The sequence below is a fragment of the Amia ocellicauda genome, chromosome 2, assembly GCF_036373705.1.
Source record: "Amia ocellicauda isolate fAmiCal2 chromosome 2, fAmiCal2.hap1, whole genome shotgun sequence".
Classification (NCBI taxonomy): Eukaryota; Metazoa; Chordata; class Actinopteri; order Amiiformes; family Amiidae; genus Amia; species Amia ocellicauda.
In genome coordinates this window covers 34,454,091-34,467,321 of record NC_089851.1, presented here as the reverse complement: position 1 = coordinate 34,467,321, position 13,231 = coordinate 34,454,091, and the positions used below count along the sequence as shown (strand labels likewise).

The following is a 13,231-nucleotide window of genomic DNA, read 5'->3' as shown; positions in this document are numbered from 1 at the left end:
ATTTACAGTAGTTGATTGATAATTTGCTACAGCATTTAATTAAATGAAATTCAATACTGATTAATTGCTTAAGAGAACTCTCAGGTAAATTGAATGTGGAAGAATGAACCCCTGCAGGAAAATCATTGGTATTAGCTCTGAATTTAGCTACTACCCTGTCTAGCACTGCTGTGATGTATTCGCAGATTCTCATGTTCCGCCAACAATGCTCTGAGGCAAAATAATTCACTCAAGCATAATGGCCCTGATTTATCAAGGCCTTTACAACAAAATTTGATTTGCACAACTTTTTATGAAAGGAAATCTGTTGCTGCTACAAAGAGCAACCAGCTGAGGTACTCTATTAGGTTTTATCTTAGTTTTTGTATAATTTAGTTTCTACTACAGGGCATGAGGCTTTCATTTCATGTTTAGTACATACCTCCAATGCAAATTACATTCTGATGAATTGTATATGTCCACATATCCCAAACTACAATACTTTACATTATTTTTCTTTAGCTCCTACTCAAATGGCAGTACAAAATCTGTGTTCTAATATGCAATATGAAGAGCATAACTAGAACAAACTACCCAAGTATATCCTGAGATTAACACTTGTGGGATATACATGTTGAAGAGACAAGTGCTAGAAAGAGAACTATACATTAACATGCTATTGAGTTTGTCATACTCTCATCTTTGGGACAGGACAGCTGGATTTTTATAAACACTGTGGGAACAGCGACCCATCAATCAATGAAAAGGCCTTTGTTAAAAAATTTGAACTGAGCTGTAATTCATATTTAATGAATGGATTTTCCTGTTAGGGGACTGGATTCTAGACATTTCCCCCTACACTAGAGGCTTTTCAGAAATGAACCAGGGTTGAAAAACTGTTGAGAAAAGCGAGGAAAAACAGACACTGGAATGTTGTTTAAAGCAACACTTTCCTAAGATATTGATGCAAAAGACTTTAATAATTTGTGTTTAATTGGTCTAATGGTAGAGTAAATATTCTACTTGTATGCTGCTTTCCAGTTAAACTAAATATTTATAACATGTCACAACTAAACACACAGCACTTTGTGATACACACTATGAAATGCATCTGTAAAATATTGAAGGTGATTTCAAAAATGAAAAATCTGATGACATCTTGCATTCCGATTTCAAAACAAGATAGTATACAACCGTTTTTTTGTAAAAGTTTGTGTGTGTGGATGTATTCTGCATTTTATTGAGGTTTAGTGACCACCTTTTACTGAATCTATGATAAGAGTTTAATTCTATCGTTCAGTTAAAAAGTGTATATTCTCCAATATGCAGGCATTTTCAGTTTGACTGCTGTATTTTGCTGTTTCCTACTGGATCTGACAACAACAACAAAAAGGTTTAATTCAAGTGTTTGCATCCTTTTGGATACACACTCTGGACGGTCCTAATTCGTGTATTTCCCCTGATGTGCTCCAGCCTATTTTGTAATGTAGGTTAATATGCATCAATATTGATCATTGTAAAACTGAATAAATGTGTGAACTATATTGAAATATACACATACATACACACACTAAATTCAAATGAGATTAACAATGACTGCCCTCTAGTGTACCACGACTGCCATTTCCACTCAGTTTAATGCCTGTGTATATGCAAAGTTACATTAGGTCTGTTGTATTGACAGTGCTGATACACACATACAATGCTGTTCGTTAGACTGAATTCACCCTGCTGAAGAGCAAACGTTGCAGGATTTGATTTTTTATTTCCCAAATTGTCATTCTAGAACAGTATTGTCCAGTCATAAAGACATAGCCTGTTACGTTATACTATACTATCTGTCACATGTAACATTATTTACTGTGCCTGTTATAAACTGCATAGTAATATAACTATGCACACAGACGCACGTTTAGATTTCTACCAAACATTAAAAACTGCAGTTACTATAATAATAAAAAGAATAATCATGTATTTTATGTTGACAGTGCAACTCAAATCTGAAGATATATCCACCCCCAGCTCTACTAGATGAAGCCTATATAGCTTGGCTCATGAACCCAGATGCCATGACGCCGTCCAGAGAGGGAGTGTTGTTATAGGCAGCTCTGTTGGGGGTTCTGAAGAGCGCCTGCGCAGTAGCGAGAGGTCTGCTTGAAAATGACCAGCTATGCCGCTGAGTGAAGGCAGCTAAATGTGACTGATCACAGCATCAAATCTGCAACCACTGAAACAAAAGAGACAGCGGACCAACAAACAAAACAAAAAAGAAAGAAAAGAAAAAAGGAAAGAAAACACATCTCCATCGTCTCCTCTGGATCTTTTTCCTCTCGACGAATTCCTAATCCGGGCAGCTGTATATTCCCTCGACCCATGTCTTTCTCTTTCTGAAGCACGGGGATTTATTTCATATCTGGTTTTGTTTTGTATTCTTGTTTTTTCATTTTTTTGTAGATTAAAAACAACGGGTCATTATGATTTTTTTAACCTTCCATCATAGGAGACGCTTGACTTGTTTTCAGTCGGGGGCGTTTTGCGCGCAGTTTCTGCTCTGGATTGTATGCGCCGTTTGCGGAGAGGAGCCGCCGTTCAGTGTGGAGGTAAGGCAACGTGACGGGCTGCTGTTCATCGCAATGCGAGCTCAGGACGACGTTTCTTTTGTCCGTGCCGTTGGATCAGGAGCATAATTTTCTGTAGTGTAGGTTTAATGATTTCAGATGGACCAGCAATGAAATAAAATGAAGCAATGCTGCCGGTTTGCAGAGCCCGTGGCTTAAAACACGACCATAGTTCCCGTGTGCAGCTGGATGTTTGCATGATGGATTGTGCCTACAAATGTAGCAAACAGTACTATCACTGATAACACTGTTGGCTACATTGTAGGCACAATCCATCATGCAAACATCCAGCTTGCACACTGAAACTACATGATCATCATTGTGGAGACTTTAGTAGGTCACTACTGCACATATAGGATCTCTGGGAAATAAAGGAGCACATATCTGCATTTATTTGTGGATTCATACTGGTGGATTCTTGTGACGTCCAATGCCCAATCAAGTCAAATGTATTTACACCCCACAGCAGCCTACAATACTACAGCTCCTTATCAATGTATACAAATAACATAAATCAGGTACCTTTTGTTTCTGGTGTTACCTACTGTGGGTGAGAATGGGTAAGTTTAGCACTTGTAGACGTAAATATGTTGGAGTAAAGATAAACATTTGCCACTTATACTATTAAACCTAGCTCTTTTTATGTACCAATCTACTAAACTGAAGCATTTCCAAGGTCCTTTCCTAGCTACACAGTCTCTATTAAAAAACTTTAAAGATCTCCGAGTGCATTGGGTTTTATTTGCCATACTTAAAGAAATGGATTTCTTATCCAAACCCGACTGCATGGTATTAGAGTTTATATAGTGCATAAGCAGGATCAAGCTAATCTCTTGCATATCTATATTAGTGACTCAGGCAGTCATTCAGTTATCAATTGCCATTTATTTACAAGACAAACTCCAGAGCCATATTGCCGCACATGCAAAGTCGTGCTGCTCTACTGTATCATCACATCAAAAGTAGACAAAAAATACCATATCATTTGAATTTCAAGCCTGTTATTGATTGGGTACCGCGGACAATCCATATGACCTATGTAATAGCCTACAGTATTAATGGATGTGTTGATTATTATTATTAATATAATTATGTTGTTTTTGTGGTTTTTATGAATTATGCATGCATAGAAGTGGATATTTATTCCCATATAATAGTAGAACAATTTGACATAAGATTAAAAATAGTTTCCTAGCGGCCATTGACTAGTTAATGCCATTGGTAACATGTTTGCTTATACATGCAACAACACAACATTATACAATTCTCGTGAACTGTTACAATATGCTACATAGTGTCAACTCATTAATAAAATGCAATCGTGAATAACTTAAACACTGACTCAAAAATACAGAACAGATGGGCATGTGATGAATTCAAGAAACTAGAATGTCTTAGGACCAAGACACGTCTATTGTTGATCATGTTGAAGATGTTTTGTTTGCTCAAGAGATCAAATCTTAAGGCTGTACAAAAGGATCTGCCATTTCCGGGGGCTACAACACTAAGTATGTTGTATCGAAGGTCTTGTCTTGTGTTTTTTCTCATTGAGTCTGGATTTAAGCAAGTATATATTCTGTGAATAAAATGAGATATGGAGAACTTTTGAAAAGTCATGTTTTCCCCCCTGCATGTGTGCCACAGCTATCCACAGCACTAGTGGATGCGTTTGGTGAACTGTGTGTGTGATATTTGTGTGTTGAAATAAATCGTTTTTCAAATAAATTGTGCCTACATTGTAAAGGGCAAAGTCTCAGAAAGGTGCTGGATATATATGCAATTAAACACACCGCCTCCAATGGAACATGATAGTGCTGTGCAGTATACTGCCCCACAGTGTCAACTCCACTGGTCTTCCACGAACAATGACAGGATCAGTCTTTTTAAGTTATAATCATATAACTATTATTTGGAGTATGGTAATGAATGAGATGACCAAAGGTTAGCCTTAACTGTAATCTAATATATCCCCCTAAATATTTTTTCATTTTCATATTTGTATTGCATTGACTCCTAACCCTCATGTCTCAGTAATATTAAATGCCTATACATTTATGCTAGTCATGTGATTCTGAGTTATGTATTCTGTGTGTTCTTCCTAGGTTTGGCTTCGAAATGAAAAGACAGAGTTATCGTTTCCTCTGTTTTGCGTGGCATATTAACTCCTTTGACTCTGCAGGGGTCTCAGAAGTCTCGGCCGTGAGATAAATATACAGATATGTACGTTCATAGATAAACTAATGCATGGCCTGATTTGCTTTGAATACAGGGATTAATACCCCACACATCCTGTGATGATAAAAATGGTAACGCCAACCAGTTAACACAATGACAACTGTATAGCTCTAAACAGGATTTGACTCTTGTTTGTTTTGAATCAGAAAGCACTTACAGAAGCTCACTGTGGCCCTGCTGCATCTGCACACAGCTTAGTGAAAGGAAACGGCACTTCTAACAGTATAAGATGGTTTCTTGGCCAAATTACAAGCTGAGTACAAGCTTGCCAGTGATTGGCTAAGATTAGGCCACAAACTCTCAGGAGTGAGCCAGTGTATAGTATTTTTAAAATACTTTTTTTTATCTCTACCAAGCTATAGCTTAGCACTGTACTGGTTTATTGTTCCTGTGATGAAATCTACTCTGTTTTGTGCTCTTAAGGGTTCATAATTTATTTCTCAGTTTTCCACCTCCTAAAAAGGCATTTCATTGAGATTAAGCTATTACTGAGGCACAGAGGCATTTTATTTTATTTTGGTTATGATAGCAGCAATTCTGTGAAACTGCCATTTTCTGGCAGAGAATACGCTTTTTGTGTGACACTAATAGTCTGGCTTACAAAGGAGTCCTAAACTAGTGTATTAAGAATTGACAGGATTTGTTCTTTGTCTGTTATGTAAGTAGGCTTTCAACAAAATGTTTTATGTAAAGAAAGACACATTCATTGGAAGGTAGTAAAGGACATGTAGCCAGTTTCTGTGTTTGTAGAGGATTGTTATGGTATTTTTATGTAAAGTATTTCCACAAGGTATTGGTTATGTATCAGATTTTAGTTTCAGAAATACTGGTTCTCCTACTAATTAAAAAAAGCATATGTCTTAAGAAAGGTTTGTGTATTTGTCAGAACATTTATTTTGTTCTTAATGTCTGGTTAGTTGAGGGGTCATATGGCTATAGGTTATATAAATGCCCCACTAGAACATTCATTTTTTGTCAGTATGAGGAAATTAAGCTGCAGTATTGTGGAAGGCTGGAGGGCAATACAATACAATTATTTAAAATAAAAATGCTTTGTGTACCGACAGATATTTTGATAATGAATGTTAGCCTTTTCCCTCTAATTCATTAAATTGTATTGTATTATCTATGACATGAAAGAAACTCAACAAAGAAGTTAGATCTCAGTGTTAACAAAGGAACTGGAGTTGCCTAATCATAGCTATAATCTCTTAGCTAAGTGCTTAAAGAGTTAATAGAATGAGTGACAGCGTTTGAAGTCAGGGATCTGTAGCGACCAGCAAAACTTAATTATGGTTGAAGTTGCAGGCCTCATGATAAGAGTCTGTTTTAATTAGCGGTATCTGTCGTCTTTTAGATATAAACTGGAAGGACAACCCCAATTCCAGTGACAGCATTTCCAGCATTCATATGCATAGAGAGCAGCGCACACACAAGCAATCTGTGACTGTCAGGCCAGATGATGAGCATCTCCATAAAACAACAAGGCCTGTTGTTTCTGGGGCGAAAGCCTGATTTTTATAGATGAGGAATTGTTCCTGGAACATGTAGCAGCCAACTTATCACTACAGTAGCTGTGGTTGCATTTTATCAGCAAGCTAACAGCATCAAACCGCTTTAATGAATGGAGATTGAATGTTCACCATTGACTCCTACCTTGCATCTTGCATTTAAAGAAGACATGTTTTTCTTATTGTAGGAAATTTCTAGAAGCTGCAATGCTAGTAGAAAATCTATAATCTAGGTCTCACTCTTTAATGTTTTTGTTGTTGTTGTTGAGTTATAATGGAAAATGGATGCCTGCTGCCACTGAAATAATTTCTGTATTGCCGTATGTGACTTTCATGATCAAGATCCCATAATTAACTAGATGTAATGAGAACTTCGCAAACACTTGTTTTGTAACACACAAGCTTTCATCAAGCTTTTAATTGCAATGGAGCACTGACTTCTAGCAGAATTGCTTTGCCTCACTGTAAAAGGAAGGTTGTTTGGCTTTATTCAGCAGCTCATCTTGTGACGATGCATATGAGCCATGCAGACAAGTTAATACCAGGACACACGAGCCGGAGACATTAAAAAAACAAAACAAAACAGGAAGTCCTTGTTGTGATATTGAAGATGGCAGTTTAAAAAGAACAGTAGAACAAGTGTGAAAGTAGTGCATTTAAGGACTGGAAACAACTTTGTTGGCAGCATAGGTGTTGACTGAACTGCAGCAAGTTGAACCAAAGCTTTTTACATTCAGTCTAGAATTATTAAAAACAATTATTTCTGAAATGGGTTCAGTTGTCTAATCTACTACCATCCCTCTCGAGTCAGCTTGTGTAACGACTGAAAAGCATATGTAACGGGAATTTAATTTGTAGATATCGCAGAGCTGATAAAGTTGGCCTTGTGTTTGAAACATTTGTGTTTTCAGCTGATCTCACTGCTGAATCAGACTGTTAGCATTACCCTCATTGAGAGTGTAACAATACACTTAATTTGAAATCTGATCATATTACTGTTGTCATTTCCAAATGCTAAGGCCAGGCTAAATAATTGAAACCTGGTGCTGGCATACCAACAGAACATGGTCCATGTGGGAAGGGGGCCAACACCAACCTCCCCTAATTACTTTTAAATGAACAGGACTCTGTTTATTTGCTCAGTCCAACCAGTTATTTATTTGATCAGCACCAGTACCAGCCAATGCCTTGTGTTTATCGGAGTCAAATAAATACTGAAAATTGTACAAACACGAAAAATGCAAATAGTTTTACAGACTTTTTTTAGCTTCTCTTTTCAAATGTAAAATTCTACTTTTTGTGCCATATCAGAATGCATTTAATGCATTATTTAGCTTTATTAATCATATTGTTTAATGCGGCTATTTGATAATTGCCTAATTGTCGGTTTCTAAACATAGGCTTCATACTTCACAAAGGTGATGTCACTGCCCAGTCAGGTGATAGCAGCATTAGAGACACATTAGCTACTTGCACAGACAGATTTTAACCTGGCAGGTCATCAAATCAGCTACTATATAATTGTCATTAAAATGCAAAAGAAGCCTCTCAATATAAAAACGCATAACATTTAAGGTCTATAATGTTGTTGTCGATGCAGATCTAAATGAATTTATATGTCCTGACAGGACTATTACAGCTTCTGCAACAAAACCGGAAACATCTAAAACAGGTCAACATTTCAGTCACAAAATCTCCCGCCCAAGCATTGTCTGTAGCATTCGCACATTGAGATGGACACCTTAAGACTATGTTTTTAACAGTATCTCTGTGGGATATCTAGTGCTTTCCAGAAAAAAAAATATGTGTCTGGGTAATTGTAGAGAAATATGACAATGATTAATTATTAAATTCACAATCAAGAAATAATGTTTTGCTTCAGCATCTTTGCCACTGCAAACATATATTAATCATATCTTAAGCATCCATTGAAAACAAACAAACAAACAAACAAACAAACAAACAAACACAAAATACGTATTTATTGGAAACTATATTCTATGGGAAAATAAACTACTGAAAATTGTGTTTTGTTCCTCTAAAGACGCTGACAACTTGCAAAAGCGAAGAATGGAGATAAAAGGAGAGGTGTAAAGCTGTCAGTTCACCCCTCAGCCTACATTTAATAGGTAGTAAATCTCTGTAATGTACCCCCTGAGAAAGTGGAGACAAAGCTATGCAGTGAAGTACAGTAAAGATCAGCAAGCTCTGTTGCCATGGCGACCGTGGCATTTCCCTGCTGCCTGTAGGTTCAGCACAGCACTGCACCCTGCTGAATTATTTAGCCTGGGCAAGAGGAAAAATATAGCAACAATCTCCTGGTGAGTAATTGAGCTGAGAAACCCGATGACGTAAAGGGGGTCCATTCTGGTGTCAGATTCAAGACTCTCATCTGTTAATGGGGACCTTTCGGCACCGATCTGTGTGGGAATGTCTTACAGACTGCTTTGTCAAAGCAGTGAGAACTCAACAGGCGAAATCATTTCCAGCTAGAAACGGCACCTCTCATTACAAAGCAGCTACACATTCGCCAGGACCACAGGAAGCAGGACTAATACAAGACAAACTGTGGGCAAAGAAAAACACAACTACATTTGCATAGTTTTTTCATGTTGATTTTTTTGGATTGCTACAAATCTTCGCATCTTTGGTGTTAGTGCTGATAACACTATGATATAGTGAAGCAAAAGCACTGCTGCATTTGAACAGTTGAATTGGATACTCTGAACTCAGTAACTTCAGCTTAAGTTGAGATATATACATGTACTGGACGTTATTCAACATTAATTTATTAATTAATAGAGCTGTGGCCCTGTGCAATGGAACTTATTTGCATGTTTTACAAAACAAACATCAAGGGTAATTATCTACTCCACTGCAAGCTACAGTCACCAACACATGTAGGAAATATGTGAGACTACCAAAGCAACAAGCAAAGGAGTAAAAGAGCAGAACTCAAGAATTGTGCTTTATGTAAGCTGAAATACTTACATTTGGTTTGGCACTCAAAATCATACTTGCAGGTTTCACTTGCTTTATAAGTCCTTGACCAATCTGCCCCAGACTAGCTTTTATATAGGGGAAACCTCTCCTTCAAATTAAAACAGGAATGTTTTTTGTAGCATTTGTTTAAATCTGTATTTACATTTCCCTCTCATTCTCTTTTGACATCTCTTTATGATGAGCAGGGTTCTAATTGTATTCATTGTTTTTCATTACTGAAATTTAAATCTGGTATGGGTCTGATAGACAGCTAGCAGTAGCTATTAGATCCTTTTTACATTGTTGCTAACAGGTACACTGCTTTTCTGTTTTGAATACACCACTTCCTTTCAGTTCTGGCCCTGCCTGAAGACATTGCTAATTTGTTCACAATAGTTCTGAATTGGCTTTAGGATTAATGTCCTCTAGGGGCTAAACTAATGTTTCTCATTAACGTGTGACCTGAGTCCGATAAATCCTCCTGGTATCAGAGCTCTGAAGTAGCCTGCTGCACAACTTAGTCCTCAGGTCAGATTTCCTGTGATGTACCCAAGCAGTGCATAGAAAAAAACTAAAAAAAAAACTGTCTCATTCATTGTTTTATGAATTATGAATGTCTTATTAGTTCACTCTCAGAACTGTAGCATTTGCTTGATGTTTCCAATTTTAGCAAACTGGCTGCCCTGGTAGAAGTTAATTGCAGGGTTTTTCCCTGTCTCTTTGACCAATCTGTTTAGACCCAAAATGTATTTGAAAGAATGCATGTAGATATGTAACGTATTGTCCTAAATTCACCCATCATCATTAACAGTGGGAGCAATGCAATCTTAAGGATACATATATTATATATATGTTAGTTAAATTGGTTGGGATGGGTTATATGAGTACAGAGATGTGGCTTTAAATATGTGTTTGTTGTCCTTACATAAACTGAATTAGAATAGATTATTTTACACAAAATATTCAGTTTTTTTGTAATCCCATTTGAGCCTTTATAAAATCCTTTTGGTCCAGAAATGTCAATGAAAGCAGAATGTAGCTTAAATCAGATCCTTCACACATTATTGGTTTTCTTAACTGGTGACTTCTTTATCAAATCTACTTGTATGGCTTAGCAATAATTAACTTAATATACTCTCTAATACGATACATAAATAAACAGCCTACATTTTAGTATAACCATTCTGCTAACATTTCTACTGGATATTTTACTTAATGTAGGCCTTTATATACCTGGGTCTGGGTGGTAGCTGACACTTGGTTTCCAGATCAACATGCTCAGGTGTTGTTTCCGGGGGTTAGGTATTGTCGTGGTCGTTTTGGGGAAGCGCAAGTTGTAAGTTATATTTAGGTTCGTAGTCTGGTCCAGTTCAGATATCCGAAAAGGCCGTTGGTGTCTGGGTGGTCAATTGGTATTTCGCCCTCCTTGCTTTTCCCCTCAGGTACTCTACAATATGTCTAAAGGAGGGCCTTAATAGTACTCTGGTGATTAGTGTCGGCAGTTGCTTGTGTGTCCCGCCCGGCAGACCGTTAGGGGTAGGGGCCGTTCACTGCCCATGTATGTGTGTTTGCCCCGCAGGTTGTCAGCAGTGTGCGTACGCATTCTAGTGTAGTGTAGGAGCTGCTCGCTTGACAGTTCGAGCCGGGGGACCCAGCGTGTCCTAATATAACCTCCTTTGTGCACTACGCCTATGCTGTGCTACAGTGTATTTGTTATATGACTGCTTTTGCTTATTCCAAGTCCTGTCATTTATTTCCATACCACAGTAAGAGAATTATATATTTATGTTATCATATCATAAATGTTATCAAGGTATTAGAATATAGGATTTTTTGGAGTCAATGGTCTGAGAGAGGAAAAATGAACAATGTAATCTCTCATCCCATTACTGCATAGTTATTGGAACAGAAGGAGTTAGCAGACTGTGACAACATCAATCTCATCTGTTACAAAATGTTACCCACCACAACAATTCACCAGCACATATGAGTTGCTGTTTAAGACCTTTCGATGGTGAAGGTTATTTGTTTGTCAGACTTATTCTCCCGCTGGGAGATGCACTTCAATTGTATGGTCAATAAATTATCTTGCCATTCATGATAGACCTCCACTAACGGAAAGTGTTAATGGATAGAGACAGATTCACCCAAGTTCGCGCAATGGGAGAGATCCTTAATAAGCTGCAAAACAGCTGTCATTTAACTTGGCTAAAAAAGGTTTTTTTATTACACTACAGCTTGTTTGCCAGAGGTCTACTGGGGTCAAACCAAAAACCCAAGAGAGACAAGCTTTGTAAATTAGAAATGTCTGTCTCCTTTTTATTATTATTTTCTTTCTGTGTGTGTGGGGGGGTGTAAGATAAATTATTTCCCACAAAACTACTTCATTACTAAATCTTTCTGTTCCCCAAAAAATATGCTTCTTTTGACAGATCACCTCTCTGCCTAATAATCTTGCAAGAAGTTGTAGACCTGACCTACAAGGCATTAAAGATTACCCTGTACAATGTGGGGGCAGTGGATTTTCATAGACATAGTGTCTATAGAAAGTCTACACCCCTTTGAACTTTTAAATTAGGTTTTTTTTCACCACTGATCTACATACCATACACCACACTGTTAAGGGGAACAAGTTTCTTATTGTAATTATATATTAAAAATACAATCATATTATACTTGATGGAAGCACCTTTGGAAGCAATTTCAGCTGTTTGTTTCAGTTGCAATAGGTCTCTACCAACTTTGTAAACCTATATTTGGCAATATCTGACCATTCTTTTTACAAAACTCTGTCAAGTACCTTGAGGAAACATTGATGGACAGCAATCATTAAGACATGCCACAAATTTTAGATTGGATTTAGGCCGGAGCTCTGATTAGGCCACTCAAGGACATTGACCTTTTTGTTCCTTAGTCACTCCAGTATAGCCTGGCATGTACCCCAGTCGCTGCCTCTGAGAAACATTTCCATAGCATGATGCTGCCACCACCATGTTTCACAATAGATATGATGTTCTTTGGCAGATGCACTGGGCTGGGTTTGTGCCAAACATAACACTTTGCATTTAGGCCAAAATGCATTTAACCACAAAACTTTTTTCCATATGGCTACAGAATCTCCTGAGAGTTTTGTCTTGCATACTTCAAGGTAGGCTTTCTTGAGTACCATATAGGCCAGATGTGTGGACTGCTTGGGACATTATCCCTAGCACTTTGACCAGTCTTGGCAATAAAAGCCTGTAGCCTCTCTGATCAGTCTCCTTCTTGCTCGGTCATCTAGTTTGCAGGGATTCTTAGTAATTGTCTTGATCATGGTCCAAGGGATAGTCAAAGCCTTTGATTCTTTCTATACCCATCCCCTGATCTGTGCCTTTCAAACAGCTGTGCTATGGAGTTATTTTGAAAGCTCCTTGGTGCTCATGGTTGTGTCTTTGCTTTGAAATGCACCACCTTGCAGAGGGAATCCACAGGAACTGCTAAATTTATCCTGATGTCATGTGAATCACTACAATTTTACACAGGTGGAGGCCACTTGGTGTGTGAGTTTGAAGGTGATTGCTTACGCCTGAGCTAATTAAAGTTTGCTATTACAAGGTAGGTGGATAATTATCCAACCAAGCTATTTCAGTTTTTATTTTTATACATTTTCTAAAATATTTTTCTCACTTGGAAGTTGTGGTGTAGGATGTGTAGATGAAAAGGGAAAAAAAATCATAATTTTAATGAATTTTAATTCCAAGGCAGCAACAGGTTTCAAACAGGGTGTAGTCTTTCTATAAGTTTGCTGTCCAATTTTGATGAAGGTTATTTCTACAGACATTCGAAGTAATGTGACTTGATACCAAGGTCTATATTAACAATTGACACATTTTCATTTTGTAAGTTGCTTTTTATTCCTCAGAAAAT

At 37.5% G+C, this 13,231-nt stretch overlaps 1 protein-coding gene across 2 annotated transcripts in view; it reads left to right on the top strand.

The window, feature by feature from the left end:
- The first annotated feature begins 2,038 nt into the window (after nt 1-2,038).
- The window catches only part of mmp16a (matrix metallopeptidase 16a (membrane-inserted)), a 53,661-nt gene continuing 42,468 nt past the window's right edge, over nt 2,039-13,231 (top strand). Inside the window, exon 1 of one of the 2 annotated variants that reach the window (XM_066723313.1) lies at nt 2,039-2,579. In XM_066723313.1, the coding sequence (XP_066579410.1) occupies nt 2,454-2,579 (126 nt within the window). In that variant the 5' untranslated portion in view covers nt 2,039-2,453. The remainder of the gene's footprint in view (nt 2,580-13,231) is intronic. The other variant, XM_066723314.1, reaches the window with a different exon arrangement.